Genomic DNA, 14,356 nt, shown 5'->3' on the forward strand with positions numbered 1-14,356 from the left:
TTCAACTATGAGAGACGGAATCTAAAACAAAAATCCAGAAAATCACATTGTATGATTTTTAAATAATTAATTTGCATTTTATTGCATGACATAAGTATTTGATCACCTACCAACCAGTAAGAATTCCGGCTCTCACAGACCTGTTAGTTTTACTTTAAGAAGCCCTCCTGTTCTCCACTCATTACCTGTATTAACTGCACCTGTTTGAACTCGTTACCTGTATAAAAGACACCTGTCCACACACTCAATCAAACAGATTCCAACCTCTCCACAATGGCCAAGACCAGAGAGCTGTGGAAGGTGAGGGATCAGCCCAGAACTACACGGCAGGACCTGGTCAATGACCTGAAGAGAGCTGGGACCACAGTCTCAAAGAAAACCATTAGTAACACACTACGCCGTCATGGATTAAAATCCTGCAGCGCACGCAAGGTCCCCCTGCTTAAGCCAGTGCATGTCCAGGCCCGTCTGAAGTTTGCCAATGACCATCTGGATGATCCAGAGGAGGAATGGGAGAAGGTCATGTGGTCTGATGAGACAAAAATAGAGCCTTTTGGTCTAACTCCACTCGCCGTGTTTGGAGGAAGAAGAAGTATGAGTACAACCCCAAGAACACCATCCCAACCGTGAAGCATGGAGGTGGAAACATCATTCTTTGGGGATGCTTTTCTGCAAAGGGGACAGGACGACTGCACCGTATTGAGGGGAGGATGGATGGGGCCATGTATCGCGAGATCTTGGCCAACAACCTCCTTCCCTCAGTAAGAGCATTGAAGATGGGTCGTGGCTGGGTCTTCCAGCATGACAACGACACGAAGCACACAGCCATGGCAACTAAGGAGTGGCTCCGTAAGAAGCATCTCAAGGTCCTGGAGTGGCCTAGCCAGTCTCCAGACCTGAACCCAATAGAAAATCTTTGGAGGGAGCTGAAAGTCCGTATTGCCCAGCGACAGCCCCGAAACCTGAAGGATCTGGAGAAGATCTGTAGGGAGGAGTGGGCCAAAATCCCTGCTGCAGTGTGTGCAAACCTAGTCAAGAACTACAGGAAACGTATGATCTCTGTAATTGCAAACAAAGGTTTCTGTACCAAATATTAAGTTCTGCTTTTCTGATGTATCAAATACTTATGTCATGCAATAAAATGCAAATTAATTACTTAAAAATCATACAATGTGATTTTCTGGATTTTTGTTTTAGATTCCGTCTCTCATAGTTGAAGTGTACCTATGATAAAAATTACAGACCTCTACATGCTTTGTAAGTAGGAAAACCTGCAAAATCGGCAGTGTATCAAATACTTGTTCTCCCCACTGTACATGACAAAGTGACATACATGACAAAGTGACATACATGACAAAGTGACATACATGACAAAGTGACATACATGACAACGTGACATACATGACAACGTGACATACATGACAACGTGACATACATGACAACGTGACATACATGACAAAGTGACATACATGACAAAGTGACATACATTTACCGTGTGGGATCTGATCCCTGATGAATTGACCCCATGACCTTAACGTTGCTAGTGCTTGTTGCTTGTTGCTAGTGACACAGTGTTTACCAATGTTTACCAATCGGACCGCACCCATAATAATGACTCTTTTCCCATGATTCCCCCTGATCAGAAGTAGGTGAGATATGTCTAGCGGTCAATCTTTATATTATTTAACCTTTATTCAACTAGGCAAGTCAGTTAAAAACAAATTATTATTTACGGCCTAGGAACAGTGGGTTAACTGCCTTGTTCAGGGGCAGAACGACAGATTTTTGTTTACCATGTCAGCTCGGGGATTTGATCTAGCAACCTTTCGGTTACTGGCCCAACGCTCTAACCACTAGGCTCCCTGCCTCCCTGCCTCCCCAGTCTCATAGTAGTCTGATCCACAACATGAATTAAAGGAATAGTTCACCTAAAATAAAGTCTTAGTGCAGAAGAAACGTGTTTTATTTAACGTTGTAGTGCGGACGCTACTGTTCACTTGAACTAAAACAACTTAACATTTTTTTTTAATGGTTAGAGTTCTCATCCTTGGTGTGGAGTGCCCTTTTATAATGACTCTCCTCTTTCCATGATTCCCCTGCAGATTAAAAGTGGTAAGAGTGAGAAGGAGGTGCAGCAGCTGCTTCTGAAGAGTGTCCAGTATCTGGAGCGTTACATGTATCTGATCCTCTTCAACAGCTACCTGCATCTGGAGAAGAAAAACTCCTGGCAACGATCCTTTACCACCTGGATGCAACAGGTTGGTGGGCCTCCCATTCATTCACACAGCACAACTCACAGTAGAATAACGTGGCCGTACACTGGGCCTAGAATAGAAGAGACTGGATGCAACAGGTTGGTGGGCCTCCCATTTCATTCACACAGCACAACTCACAGTAGAATAACGTAGATGTACACTGGCCTAGAATAGAAGAGACTGGATGCAACAGGTTGGTGGGCCTCCCATTCATTCACACAGCACAACTCACAGTAGAATAACGTGGCCGTACACTGGGCCTAGAATAGAAGAGACTGGATGCAACAGGTTGGTGGGCCTCCCATTTCATTCACACAGCACAACTCACAGTAGAATAACGTGGCCGTACACTGGGCCTAGAATAGAAGAGACTGGATGCAACAGGTTGGTGGGCCTCCCATTCATTCACACAGCACAACTCACAGTAGAATAACGTAGATATACACTGGCCTAGAATAGAAGAGACTGGATGCAACAGGTTGGTGGGCCTCCCATTCATTCACACAGCACAACTCACAGTAGAATAACGTAGATGTACACTGGCCTAGAATAGAAGAGACTGGATGCAACAGGTTGGTGGGCCTCCCATTCATTCACACAGCACAACTCACAGTAGAATAACGTAGCCGTACACTGGCCTAGAATAGAAGAGACTGGATGCAACAGGTTGGTGGGCCTCCCATTCATTCACACAGCACAACTCACAGTAGAATAACGTAGATGTACACTGGCCTAGAATAGAAGAGACTGGATGCAACAGGTTGGTGGGCCTCCCATTCATTCACACAGCACAACTCACAGTGGAATAACGTAGCCGTACACTGGCCTAGAATAGAAGAGACTGGACTAGACTGGGCTGGAATAGAATATATATATTCTACAGGACTGGGGTGAATTATAGTTAATTTATAGTAAGTTCCGACCCAGAAGGAGGTTACAGAATTACCTTTATGATTTCTACAGGGCTGGGGTGAATTATAGTTCATTTATAGTAAATTCTGACCCAGAAGGAGGTTATAGAATTATCTTTATGATTACTTCAGGGCTGGGGTGAATTATAGTTAATTTATAGTAAGTTCCGACCCAGAAGGAGGTTATAGAATTATCTTTATGATTACTACAGGGCTGGGGTGAATTATAGTTCATTTAAAGTAAATTCTGACCCAGAATTGTTTTTTTATATATATATATATATTTTTAATGCTTTATTTAACTAGGCAAGTCAGTTAAGAACAAATTCTTATTGACAATGACGGCCTACACCGGCCAAACCCGGACGACGCCGGGCCAATTGTGCGCTGCCCTATGGGATTCACAGCCAATCACGGCCAGTTGTGATACAGCCTGGATTTGAACCAGGGTGTCTGTAGTGACGCCTCTAGCACTGAGAGGTTATAGAATTATCTTTATGATTACTACAGGGCTGGGGTGAATTATAGTTCATTTATAGTAAGTTCTGACCCAGAATGAGGTTATAGAATTATCTTTATGATTACTACAGGGCTGGGGTGAATTATAGTTCATTTAAAGTAAATTCAGGAACTAAACTGAAATATCAATTCCAAATCCATTTTCCCCCATTTGCTTTTCCATGGGGGAAAAATGCTTTTCAATTAGGAAAATTGCATTTCAATGAGGGAATATTCAACGTAATTGCCCTTAACCTGGTCACATTCATTAACTAAATAGGTGAATTAAATTGACTTTCATCTTAACTTTTTTAAATAAAATAAAATAAAATATCATCAATAACGGCCAGTTATTATTGTTTTTGTATTATGTTGTATTCTTAAATCCAGTTGTCAGATTTGCCCGTTCGGTTTCTTTGACATATATACCGGTCCGATTAAACCTCAGAATAATGCTGCTGTGGCTTATGAAGGAAAAGGACCCCATCAGCCCTTTCTGTGCAGTGAGGAAACGTGTGGCAGGTTTCCAGAACCAGGCGCTCTGATATCTGATCCACGGCACATACAACCCTCTGCACCCCTCGCACCTCCTCACAGACTGACACATTCAGCAGTTCCTGTAGCTTCATTACAAGGCCAGCTGAGAATCAATTCCTGCAGCTTCAATACAAGGCCAGCTGAGAATCAATTGCTGCAGCTTCATTACAAGGCCAGCTGAGAATCAATTCCTGTAGCTTCATTACAAGGCCAGCTGAGAATCAATTCCTGCAGCTTCATTACAAGGCCAGCTGAGAATCAATTCCTGTAGCTTCATACAAGGCCAGCTGAGAATCAATTCCTGTAGCTTCATTACAAGGCCAGCTGAGAATCATTTCCTGTAGCTTCATTACAAGGCCAGCTGAGAATCAATTCCTGTAGCTTCATTACAAGGCCAGCTGAGAATCAATTCCTGTAGCTTCATTACAAGGCCAGCTGAGAATCAATTCCAGCAGCTTCATACAAGGCCAGCTGAGAATCAATTCCAGCAGCTTCATTACAAGGCCAGCTGAGAATCAATTCCTGCAGCTTCATTACAAGGCCAGCTGAGAATCAATTCCAGCAGCTTCATTACAAGGCCAGCTGAGAATCAATTCCTGCAGCTTCATTACAAGGCCAGCTGAGAATCAATTCCTGCAGCTTCATTACAAGGCCAGCTGAGAATCAATTCCTGCAGCTTCATTACAAGGCCAGCTGAGAATCAATTCCTGTAGCTTCATTACAAGGCCAGCTGAGAATCAATTCCTGCAGCTTCATTACAAGGCCAGCTGAGAATCAATTCCTGCAGCTTCATTACAAGGCCAGCTGAGAATCAATTCCTGCAGCTTCATTACAAGGCCAGCTGAGAATCAATTCCTGTAGCTTCATACAAGGCCAGCTGAGAATCAATTCCTGTAGCTTCATTACAAGGCCAGCTGAGAATCATTTCCTGTAGCTTCATTACAAGGCCAGCTGAGAATCAATTCCTGTAGCTTCATTACAAGGCCAGCTGAGAATCAATTCCTGTAGCTTCATTACAAGGCCAGCTGAGAATCAATTCCAGCAGCTTCATACAAGGCCAGCTGAGAATCAATTCCAGCAGCTTCATACAAGGCCAGCTGAGAATCAATTCCAGCAGCTTCATTACAAGGCCAGCTGAGAATCAATTCCTGCAGCTTCATTACAAGGCCAGCTGAAAATCAATTCCTGCAGCTTCATTACAAGGCCAGCTGAGAATCAATTCCTGCAGCTTCATTACAAGGCCAGCTGAGAATCAATTCCTGCAGCTTCATTACAAGGCCAGCTGAGAATCAATTCCTGCAGCTTCATTACAAGGCCAGCTGAGAATCAATTCCTGTAGCTTCATTACAAGGCCAGCTGAGAATCAATTCCTGCAGCTTCATTACAAGGCCAGCTGAGAATCAATTCCTGCAGCTTCATTACAAGGCCAGCTGAGAATCAATTCCTGCAGCTTCATTACAAGGCCAGCTGAGAATCAATTCCTGTAGCTTCATACAAGGCCAGCTGAGAATCAATTCCTGTAGCTTCATTACAAGGTCAGCTGAGAATCATTTCCTGTAGCTTCATTACAAGGCCAGCTGAGAATCAATTCCTGTAGCTTCATTACAAGGCCAGCTGAGAATCAATTCCTGTAGCTTCATTACAAGGCCAGCTGAGAATCAATTCCAGCAGCTTCATACAAGGCCAGCTGAGAATCAATTCCAGCAGCTTCATACAAGGCCAGCTGAGAATCAATTCCTGTAGCTTCATTACAAGGCCAGCTGAGAATCATTTCCTGTAGCTTCATTACAAGGCCAGCTGAGAATCAATTCCTGTAGCTTCATTACAAGGCCAGCTGAGAATCAATTCCTGTAGCTTCATTACCAGGCCAGCTGAGAATCAATTCCAGCAGCTTCATACAAGGCCAGCTGAGAATCAATTCCAGCAGCTTCATACAAGGCCAGCTGAGAATCAATTCCAGCAGCTTCATTACAAGGCCAGCTGAGAATCAATTCCTGCAGCTTCATTACAAGGCCAGCTGAGAATCAATTCCAGCAGCTTCATTACAAGGCCAGCTGAGAATCAATTCCTGCAGCTTCATTACAAGGCCAGCTGAGAATCAATTCCAGCAGCTTCATTACAAGGCCAGCTGAGAATCAATTCCAGCAGCTTCATAAAAGGCCAGTTGAGAATCAATCAATCTATTCAGAAAATGGAGCTGCTGCCTTCATTCTATTCACAAGTGTGGAGAAAGCAACATGTTGTATCCCAAATAGCTCCCTATTCCCTAGATAGTGCACTACTTTTGACTAGAGCCTGGTCAAAAGTAGTTCACTAACTAGGGAATAAGGTACCATTTGGGATGTCACCACTCTGCGTTCATTAAACTGAAGTAGGGAAAACATCTATTTCCCACAATGACACAGACAGACACACACGCATGTATGTGTATATAGATATATATATATGTGTATGTAATAAATATATATATATATGGACACCCCTTCAATTATTGTTATTACCCACAATTATATATATATAGTGTAATATATACACACACACACACACACATATATATGTGTGTATATATATACAGTGGGGAGAACAAGTATTTGATACACTGCCGATTTTGCAGGTTTTCCTACTTACAAAGCATGTAGAGGTCTGTAATTTTTATCATAGGTACACTTCAATTATGAGAGACGGAATCTAAAACAAAAATCCAGAAAATCACATTGTATGATTTTTAAGTAATTAATTTGCATTTTATTGCATGACATAAGTATTTGATACATCAGAAAAGCAGTACTTAATATTTGGTACAGAAACCTTTGTTTGCAATTACAGAGATCATACGTTTCCTGTAGTTCTTGACTAGGTTTGCACACACTGCAGCAGGGATTTTGGCCCACTCCTCCCTACAGATCTTCTCCAGATCCTTCAGGTTTCGGGGCTGTCGCTGGGCAATACGGACTTTCAGCTCCCTCCAAAGATTTTCTATTGGGTTCAGGTCTGGAGACTGGCTAGGCCACTCCAGGACCTTGAGATGCTTCTTACGGAGCCACTCCTTAGTTGCCATGGCTGTGTGCTTCGTGTCGTTGTCATGCTGGAAGACCCAGCCACGACCCATCTTCAATGCTCTTACTGAGGGAAGGAGGTTGTTGGCCAAGATCTCGCGATACATGGCCCCATCCATCCTCCCCTCAAGACGGTGCAGTCGTCCTGTCCCCTTTGCAGAAAAGCATCCCCAAAGAATGATGTTTCCACCTCCATGCTTCACGGTTGGGATGGTGTTCTTGGGGTTGTACTCATACTTCTTCTTCCTCCAAACACGGCGAGTGGAGTTAGACCAAAAAGCTCTATTTTTGTCTCATCAGACCACATGACCTTCTCCCATTCCTCCTCTGGATCATCCAGATGGTCATTGGCAAACTTCAGACAGGCCTGGACATGCACTGGCTTAAGCAGGGGGACCTTGCGTGCGCTGCAGGATTTTAATCCATGACGGCGTAGTGTGTTTCTAATGGTTTTCTTTGAGACTGTGGTCCCAGCTCTCTTCAGGTCATTGACCAGGTCCTGCCGTGTAGTTCTGGGCTGATCCCTCACCTTCCTCATGATCATTGATGCCCCACGAGGTGAAATCTTGCATGGAGCCCCAGACCGAGGGTGATTGACCGTCATCTTAAACTTCTTCCATTTTCTAATAATTGCGCCAACAGTTGTTTCCTTCTCACCAAGCTGCTTGCCTATTGTCCTGTAGCCCATCCCAGCCTTGTGCAGGTCTACAATTTTATCCCTGATGTCCTTACACAGCTCTCTGGTCTTGGCCATTGTGGAGAGGTTGGAATCTGTTTGATTGAGTGTGTGGACAGGTGTCTTTCATACAGGTAACGAGTTCAAACAGGTGCAGTTAATACAGGTAATGAGTGGAGAACAGGAGGGCTTCTTAAAGAAAAACTAACAGGTCTGTGAGAGCCGGAATTCTTACTGGTTGGTAGGTGATCAAATACTTATGTCATGCAATAAAATGCAAATTAATTATTTAAAAATCATACAATGTGATTTTCTGGATTTTTGTTTTAGATTCCGTCTCTCACAGTTGAAGTGTACCTATGATAAAAATTACAGACCTCTACATGCTTTGTAAGTAGGAAAACCTGCAAAATCGGCAGTGTATCAAATACTTGTTCTCCCCACTGTATATATATATACACATATATATATGTGTGTGTGTGTGTGTGTGTATATATATTACACTATATTCTCTCCAGCTGTCATACTGTAAGTGTTTGGGTGGAAAATGGCCTCAGAGGAAGCGGGAAAAAGCGAGGGGAAACCTCCAGTCTGTGTGCTCTGAAGCATTAACAGAGTTTCATGTTGATTTCCCCCCTGGAATTTACAAGCTTATCCCAGTTCTATTGTGGCCTGGTTCTTCACACATTAAACTCCATAAGGTCTGGGACCCTGTGTTTTTGGTGGATTGTCTTTTGTCCTGGTTTGGCCAGCTGTGCAGCCTACGGTAAAGCACTGAATCTATGGGCATTCCACTGCTAGCGGAGCCTTAGCCACCCTGGGTGTCGTGTTGGTCATTATATTCAAGGCAAGGTGTGAGTCCCAAATGCCACTATTCCCTAATTAGTGCACTATTTTTGACCAGGGCTGACAGGGACCCATCCAAAATCATAGAATGCAATCTTCAGCTGTTTACTAAAGAACATGTTTTGACCTTTGTGGGTGGTCAAGGTTAGGGTCAGTTCCAGTTGAATGTAGTGCTTCATACTTGGAAGATAGTAATGAGTTTTTAGGAGGCACGTTCATTCACTCTTTTCAAACTGAAGTTGACGTTTTTCTTCCAGCCTTCTGGTTGGTAAAAACAACCAAGAAACATGTCTCGCCCTCCGGTGTCAAAGCCCACCGTTAAGTTCTTCTTGAACAAATATTTGTTGTCTGGAAAACATCAATACATAATTAAAATAAATAATAATAATAGTACACTGGATTAAAGGTGCCTTTAAAAAAAAACAGGGCACTGCACAACAAAACAGAAGAGAAGAAAACACAGGATGAAAGCAATTAACAAATCTAAACTAGGGCTGAAGGAAGAGGCTGAGGAATAGTAAACTAGGGCTGAAGGACGAAGGACAAATATGTTTGCTGTAGATAAGAACTAGATGACAACATCAGTCCATCTCTGATAGCCAGCCCCTGATAGCCAGCCCACATTCACACATTCCATAATGATATAAGCCATGGTGGTCTGCTGACTGTTACTGTACTATAGGACCACTCTGAGGGAAGCTGACTGTTACTGTACTATAGGACCACTCTGAGGGAAGCTGACTGTTACTGTACTATAGAACCAGTCTGAGGGAAGCTGACTGTTACTTTACTATAGGACCACTGAGGGAAGCTGACTGTTACTGTACTATAGGACCACTGAGGGAAGCTGACTGTTACTTTACTATAGGACCAGTCTGAGGGAAGCTGACTATTACTGTACTATAGGACCACTCTGAGGGAAGCTGACTGTCACTGTACTATAGAACCAGTCTGAGGGAAGCTGACTGTTACTGTACTATAGAACCAGTCTGAGGGAAGCTGACTGTTACTGTACTATAGGACCACTCTGAGGGAAGCTGACTGTTACTGTACTATAGGACCACTGAGGGAAGCTGACTGTTACTGTACTATAGGACCACTGAGGGAAGCTGACTGTTACTGTACTATAGGACCACTCTGAGGGAAGCTGACTGTTACTGTACTATAGAACCACTGATGGAAGTGCTGAACCTAATATGAGGAAGCTTTGCTTTAAGGCATGCATTTCATTTTCACTCCAGCCCAATCAATGTCAGGCTTATCAATGCATGAATCCCTAATGCACCCTAACCCCCTTTTATAGTGCACTGCTTTTGACAAAGTAGTGAAAGGGAGTCCACTATAAAGGGAATAGAGAGTCGTTTGGGACACGGTCAGGTTTGGAAAGCATCTGTTTGTAGTGTTCTAGAGGGAATAGAGGGTCGTTTGGGACACGGTCAAGCTGGTCAGGTTTGGAAAGCGTCTGTTTGTAGTGTTCTAGAGGGAATAGAGGGTCGTTTGGGACACGGTCAAGCTGGTCAGGTTTGGAAAGCGTCTGTTTGTAGTGTTCTAGAGGGAATAGAGGGCAGTTTGGGACACGGTCAAGCTGGTCAGGTTTGGAAAGCGTCTGTTTGTAGTGTTCTAGAGGCGTTTTGGAGGAGGTAGAGTAAAACATGACATATTGATTCATCTACAGTTCCAATATGTCAACACTAAGACGGCTGGTTTAGCTGTACGGTTGTATGCGTCCCAAATGGCACCCTATTACCATAGGGCTCTGGTCAAAAGTAGTGCACTGTATCCTGGGGCGGCAGGTAGCCTAGTGGTTAGAGCATTGGGACAGTAACCGAAAGGTTGCTAGATCGAATCCCTGAGCTGACAAGGTAAAACTCTGTCGTTCTACCCCTGAACAAGGCAGTTGCTCCCCTGAGCAAGGCAGTTAACCCACTGTTCCCCTGAACAAGGCAGTTAACCCACTGTTCCCCTGAACAAGGTAGTTTAACCCACTGTTCCCCTGAACAAGGCAGTTAACCCACTGTTCCCCTGAACAAGGTAGTTTAACCCACTGTTCCCCTGAACAAGGCAGTTAACCCACTGTTCCCCTGAACAAGGCAGTTAACCCACTGTTCCCCTGAACAAGGCAGTTTAACCCACTGTTCCTCTGAACAAGGCAGTTTAACCCACTGTTCCCCTGAACAAGGTAGTTTAACCCACTGTTCCCCTGAGCAAGGCAGTTAACCCATTGTTCCTAGGCTGTCATTGTAAATAAGAATTTGTTCTTAACTGACTTCTTATTTCACCTTTATTTAACCAGGTAGGCCAGATCACCTTTATTTAACCAGGTAGGCCAGATCACCTTTATTTAACCAGGTAGGCCAGATCACCTTTATTTAACCAGGTAGGCCAGATCACCTTTATTTAACCAGGTAGGCCAGTTGAGAACAAGTTCTCATTTACAACTGCAACCTGGCCAAGATAAAGCAAAGCAGTGCAACACAAACAACAACACAGAGTTACACATGGAATAAACAAACATACAGTCCATAACACAATAGAAAAAATCTATATACAGTGTGCAAATTAGGTAAGATGAGGGAGGTAAGGCAATAAATAGGCCGTAGTGGTGAAGTAATTACAATTTAGCTATTTAACACTGGAGTGATAGATGTGCAGAAGATGAATGTGCAAGTAGAGATACTGGGGCGCAAAGGAGCAAAACATTAAATAAATAAATAACAATATGGGGATGAGGTAGTTGGATGGGCTATAAGCAGATTTAACTAGACTTAGTTAAATAAAAAAATATCAGGTTCCATTTAGGCTGAAGACACACATGAATCTACCATTACAATATGTTAGACTAAGATAGGTGATTTAGTTGTAGGGATTACTGTCCTTTCCTTACCTTCACCATCCTCCTGTTAAAAACAGTGGAGCAGCAATAACAACCAAAAGGGAACTTTAAAACATCCTAATGTTAATATGACCATACATATTGCTCTGTTCTCTGCCCCTGTTCCTCCTGTCCCTGAGCTAGAATAAACCGATTTGAACAGATCCTTCGTTCCACCTATAAAAACATTGAATTCCAAAATAGACCGGAACAATTGCTATGAAAACAGTTGTTGAATACAGAAATATGTGAGGTCGGTGGTTCGCTCAGTCGGTTGGAGCTATATCCTTCCTGTTATGATTAGATGGAATATACACTGAGTTAACAAAACATTAGGAACACCTTCCTGATATTGAGCTGAACCCCCTTTTGCTAACTTTTGAATTTGGATCCCGCGACGTAGTTGGCATCAGTTGCTGGGACCACTACTCTCTGTCCAGTGAACCTACCGACCAAGGCCGGGTCTGAGGAGTTATTTGGCGTAGCAGCTAGCTATCAAGCTAGCAGGGTTTTCTTGAGTGCTTGAACGCAGCTCGCAACGCGGTTAGCCATTGTGGCTGGGACCGCGGATTGTTCCGGGTTTGTGGCTGTCTAGATCCCTGCTGTTTGTTGTTGTTTTCAATCTTCTCTGTGATCTGCCCTGTCTGGAACTGTGAGGAGTAACAGTGCAACCTACGTTGATAGCTACCGTGACAAAAACCAAAGCCGGCAGGAGTACCATTGAGGACAGTAGTGTCTCTCTATCACACGTAAAGGATCTTTTAAACAAACAAAAATAGTTCTACAAGCAGTTGTTACCACGACAAGAAAATAGTTTAAGTGTTTTGATTCAACTAATAAAATAATGAACGACCAGAGACGTCCAGGACCTGAAGAACTGCTGCAGGAGAACAGCAAGATGACTGCAATCTAAGTCATTGAGAGAGGACATCAGTTCTGTCTGAATCCATGATAACAATGACGGAGAAATCAGACTATCTCGAGGGACAATCAAGGCGGAACAACATGGTTGTGGACGGAATTGCAGAATCTCCACATGAGACCTGGACAGAGTCTGAGGACAAAGTGAGGTAAATGATCTGGGAAATAGAAGATGGACCACAGGAAGATTGAGGTGGAGCGCACCCACAGGACTGGAAAACCCACCACTGGTCCAGGTGACAGGCCCAGGCCGATAGTGGTCAAGTTCCTGAGGTTCAAGGTAGCTGTTCTGGAAAGGGCCAAGAACCCGAGAGGAACGTACCGTGCATTTGGAAAGTATTCAGACACCATGACTTTTTCCACATTTTGTTGTTACAGCCTTATTCTAAAATGGATAGAATATTTTTCCCCCATCAATCTACACTCAATACTGCATAATGACAAAGCGAAAACATTATTTTTTTTTTTTGCAAATGTATAAAAAAATCAAAAACAGATACCTTATTTACATACGTATTCAGACCCTTTGCTATGAGACTCGAAATTGAGCTCAGGTGCATCCTGTTTCCATTGATCATCCTTGAGATGTTTCTACAACTTGATTGGAGTCCACCTGTGGTAAATTATATTGATTGGACATGATTTGGAAAGGCACACACCTGTTTATATTTGACAGTGCATGTCAGAGCAAAAACCAAGCCATGAGGTATAAGGAAGAAGTTGAAACCACCAAGAGCTGGCCGCCCAGCCAAACTGAGCAAGGGCCTTGGTCAGGGTGACCAAGATCCCGATGATCACTTTGACAGAGCTCCAGAGTTCCTCTGTGGAGATGGGAGAACCTTCCAGTAGGACAACCATCTCTGCAGCACTCCACCAATCAGGCCTTTATGGTAGAGTGGCCAGACGGAAGCCACTCCTCAGTAAAAGGCACATGACAGCCCGCTTGGAGTTTGCCAAAAGGCACCTAAAGACTCTCAGATCATGAGAAACAAGATTCTCTGGTCTGATGAAACCAAGAATGAACTCTTTGGCCTGAATGCCAAGCATCACATCTGGAGAAAACCTAGCATGGTGGTGGCAACATCATGCTGTGGGGATGTTTTACAACGGCAGGGACTGGGACACTAGACCGGGTCGAGGGAAAGCTGAATCGAGGGAAAGCTGAACAGAGCAAAGTACAGAGAGATCCTTGATGAAAACTTGCTCCAGAGTGCTCAGGACCTCAGACTGAGGCGAAGGTTCACCTTTCAACAGAACAACAGCACACAGCCAAGACAATGCAGGAATGGCTTCTGGACAAGTCTCTGAATGTCCTTGAGTGACCCAGCCAGAGCACGATCTTGAACCCGATCAAAGCTTGATGAGGGAAAAAACAACAATTGAATACATTTTATAATAAGGCTTAACTATATGTTTATATATATATATATATATAACCGGTACCAGTTACCTTCAGACAATCCTGTGACAACCATCATGTTCATGAGTCTCATCTTTCCACCGTTCGGTCACACAGAAGACAGATTTTCGGGATGTCTAAATGTCTGACAAACTGCTGTAGCTCGTGAGAGTACGTGGTGCAGACACAGATCCTCTCCACGTCACCTGGTAGGAGCGGCCTGCCAGGTAGGATGCAATCTAGGAGTGTGCAGAGCCTGAAACGCTCAGCCCCGAGATGGTTGAGAAAAGGGAAAAAAATGGTGTCCACTCACTACTGTAAGTCGCTCTGGATAAGAGCGTCTGCTAAATGATGTAAAAAAAAAAAAAAAAATACCCGAAAATTG

At 43.6% G+C, this 14,356-nt stretch overlaps 1 protein-coding gene across 4 annotated transcripts in view; it reads left to right on the forward strand.

Annotated features, from left to right (window-relative positions):
* pald1a (phosphatase domain containing paladin 1a) overlaps window positions 1-14,356 on the forward strand; it is a 204,696-nt gene that overhangs the window by 161,724 nt on the left and 28,616 nt on the right. For all 4 annotated transcript variants that reach the window (XR_011674324.1, XM_071394597.1, XM_071394599.1 and 1 more), the window contains one exon: window positions 2,103-2,258. Coding sequence is in view for 3 of the 4 variants with exons in the window: in XM_071394597.1 (XP_071250698.1) it covers window positions 2,103-2,258 (156 nt within the window). In the remaining variant the exon portion in view is untranslated. The remainder of the gene's footprint in view (window positions 1-2,102; window positions 2,259-14,356) is intronic.

This window comes from Salvelinus alpinus, chromosome 3 (genome assembly GCF_045679555.1).
Source record: "Salvelinus alpinus chromosome 3, SLU_Salpinus.1, whole genome shotgun sequence".
In the NCBI taxonomy this organism is placed as follows: domain Eukaryota; kingdom Metazoa; phylum Chordata; class Actinopteri; order Salmoniformes; family Salmonidae; genus Salvelinus; species Salvelinus alpinus.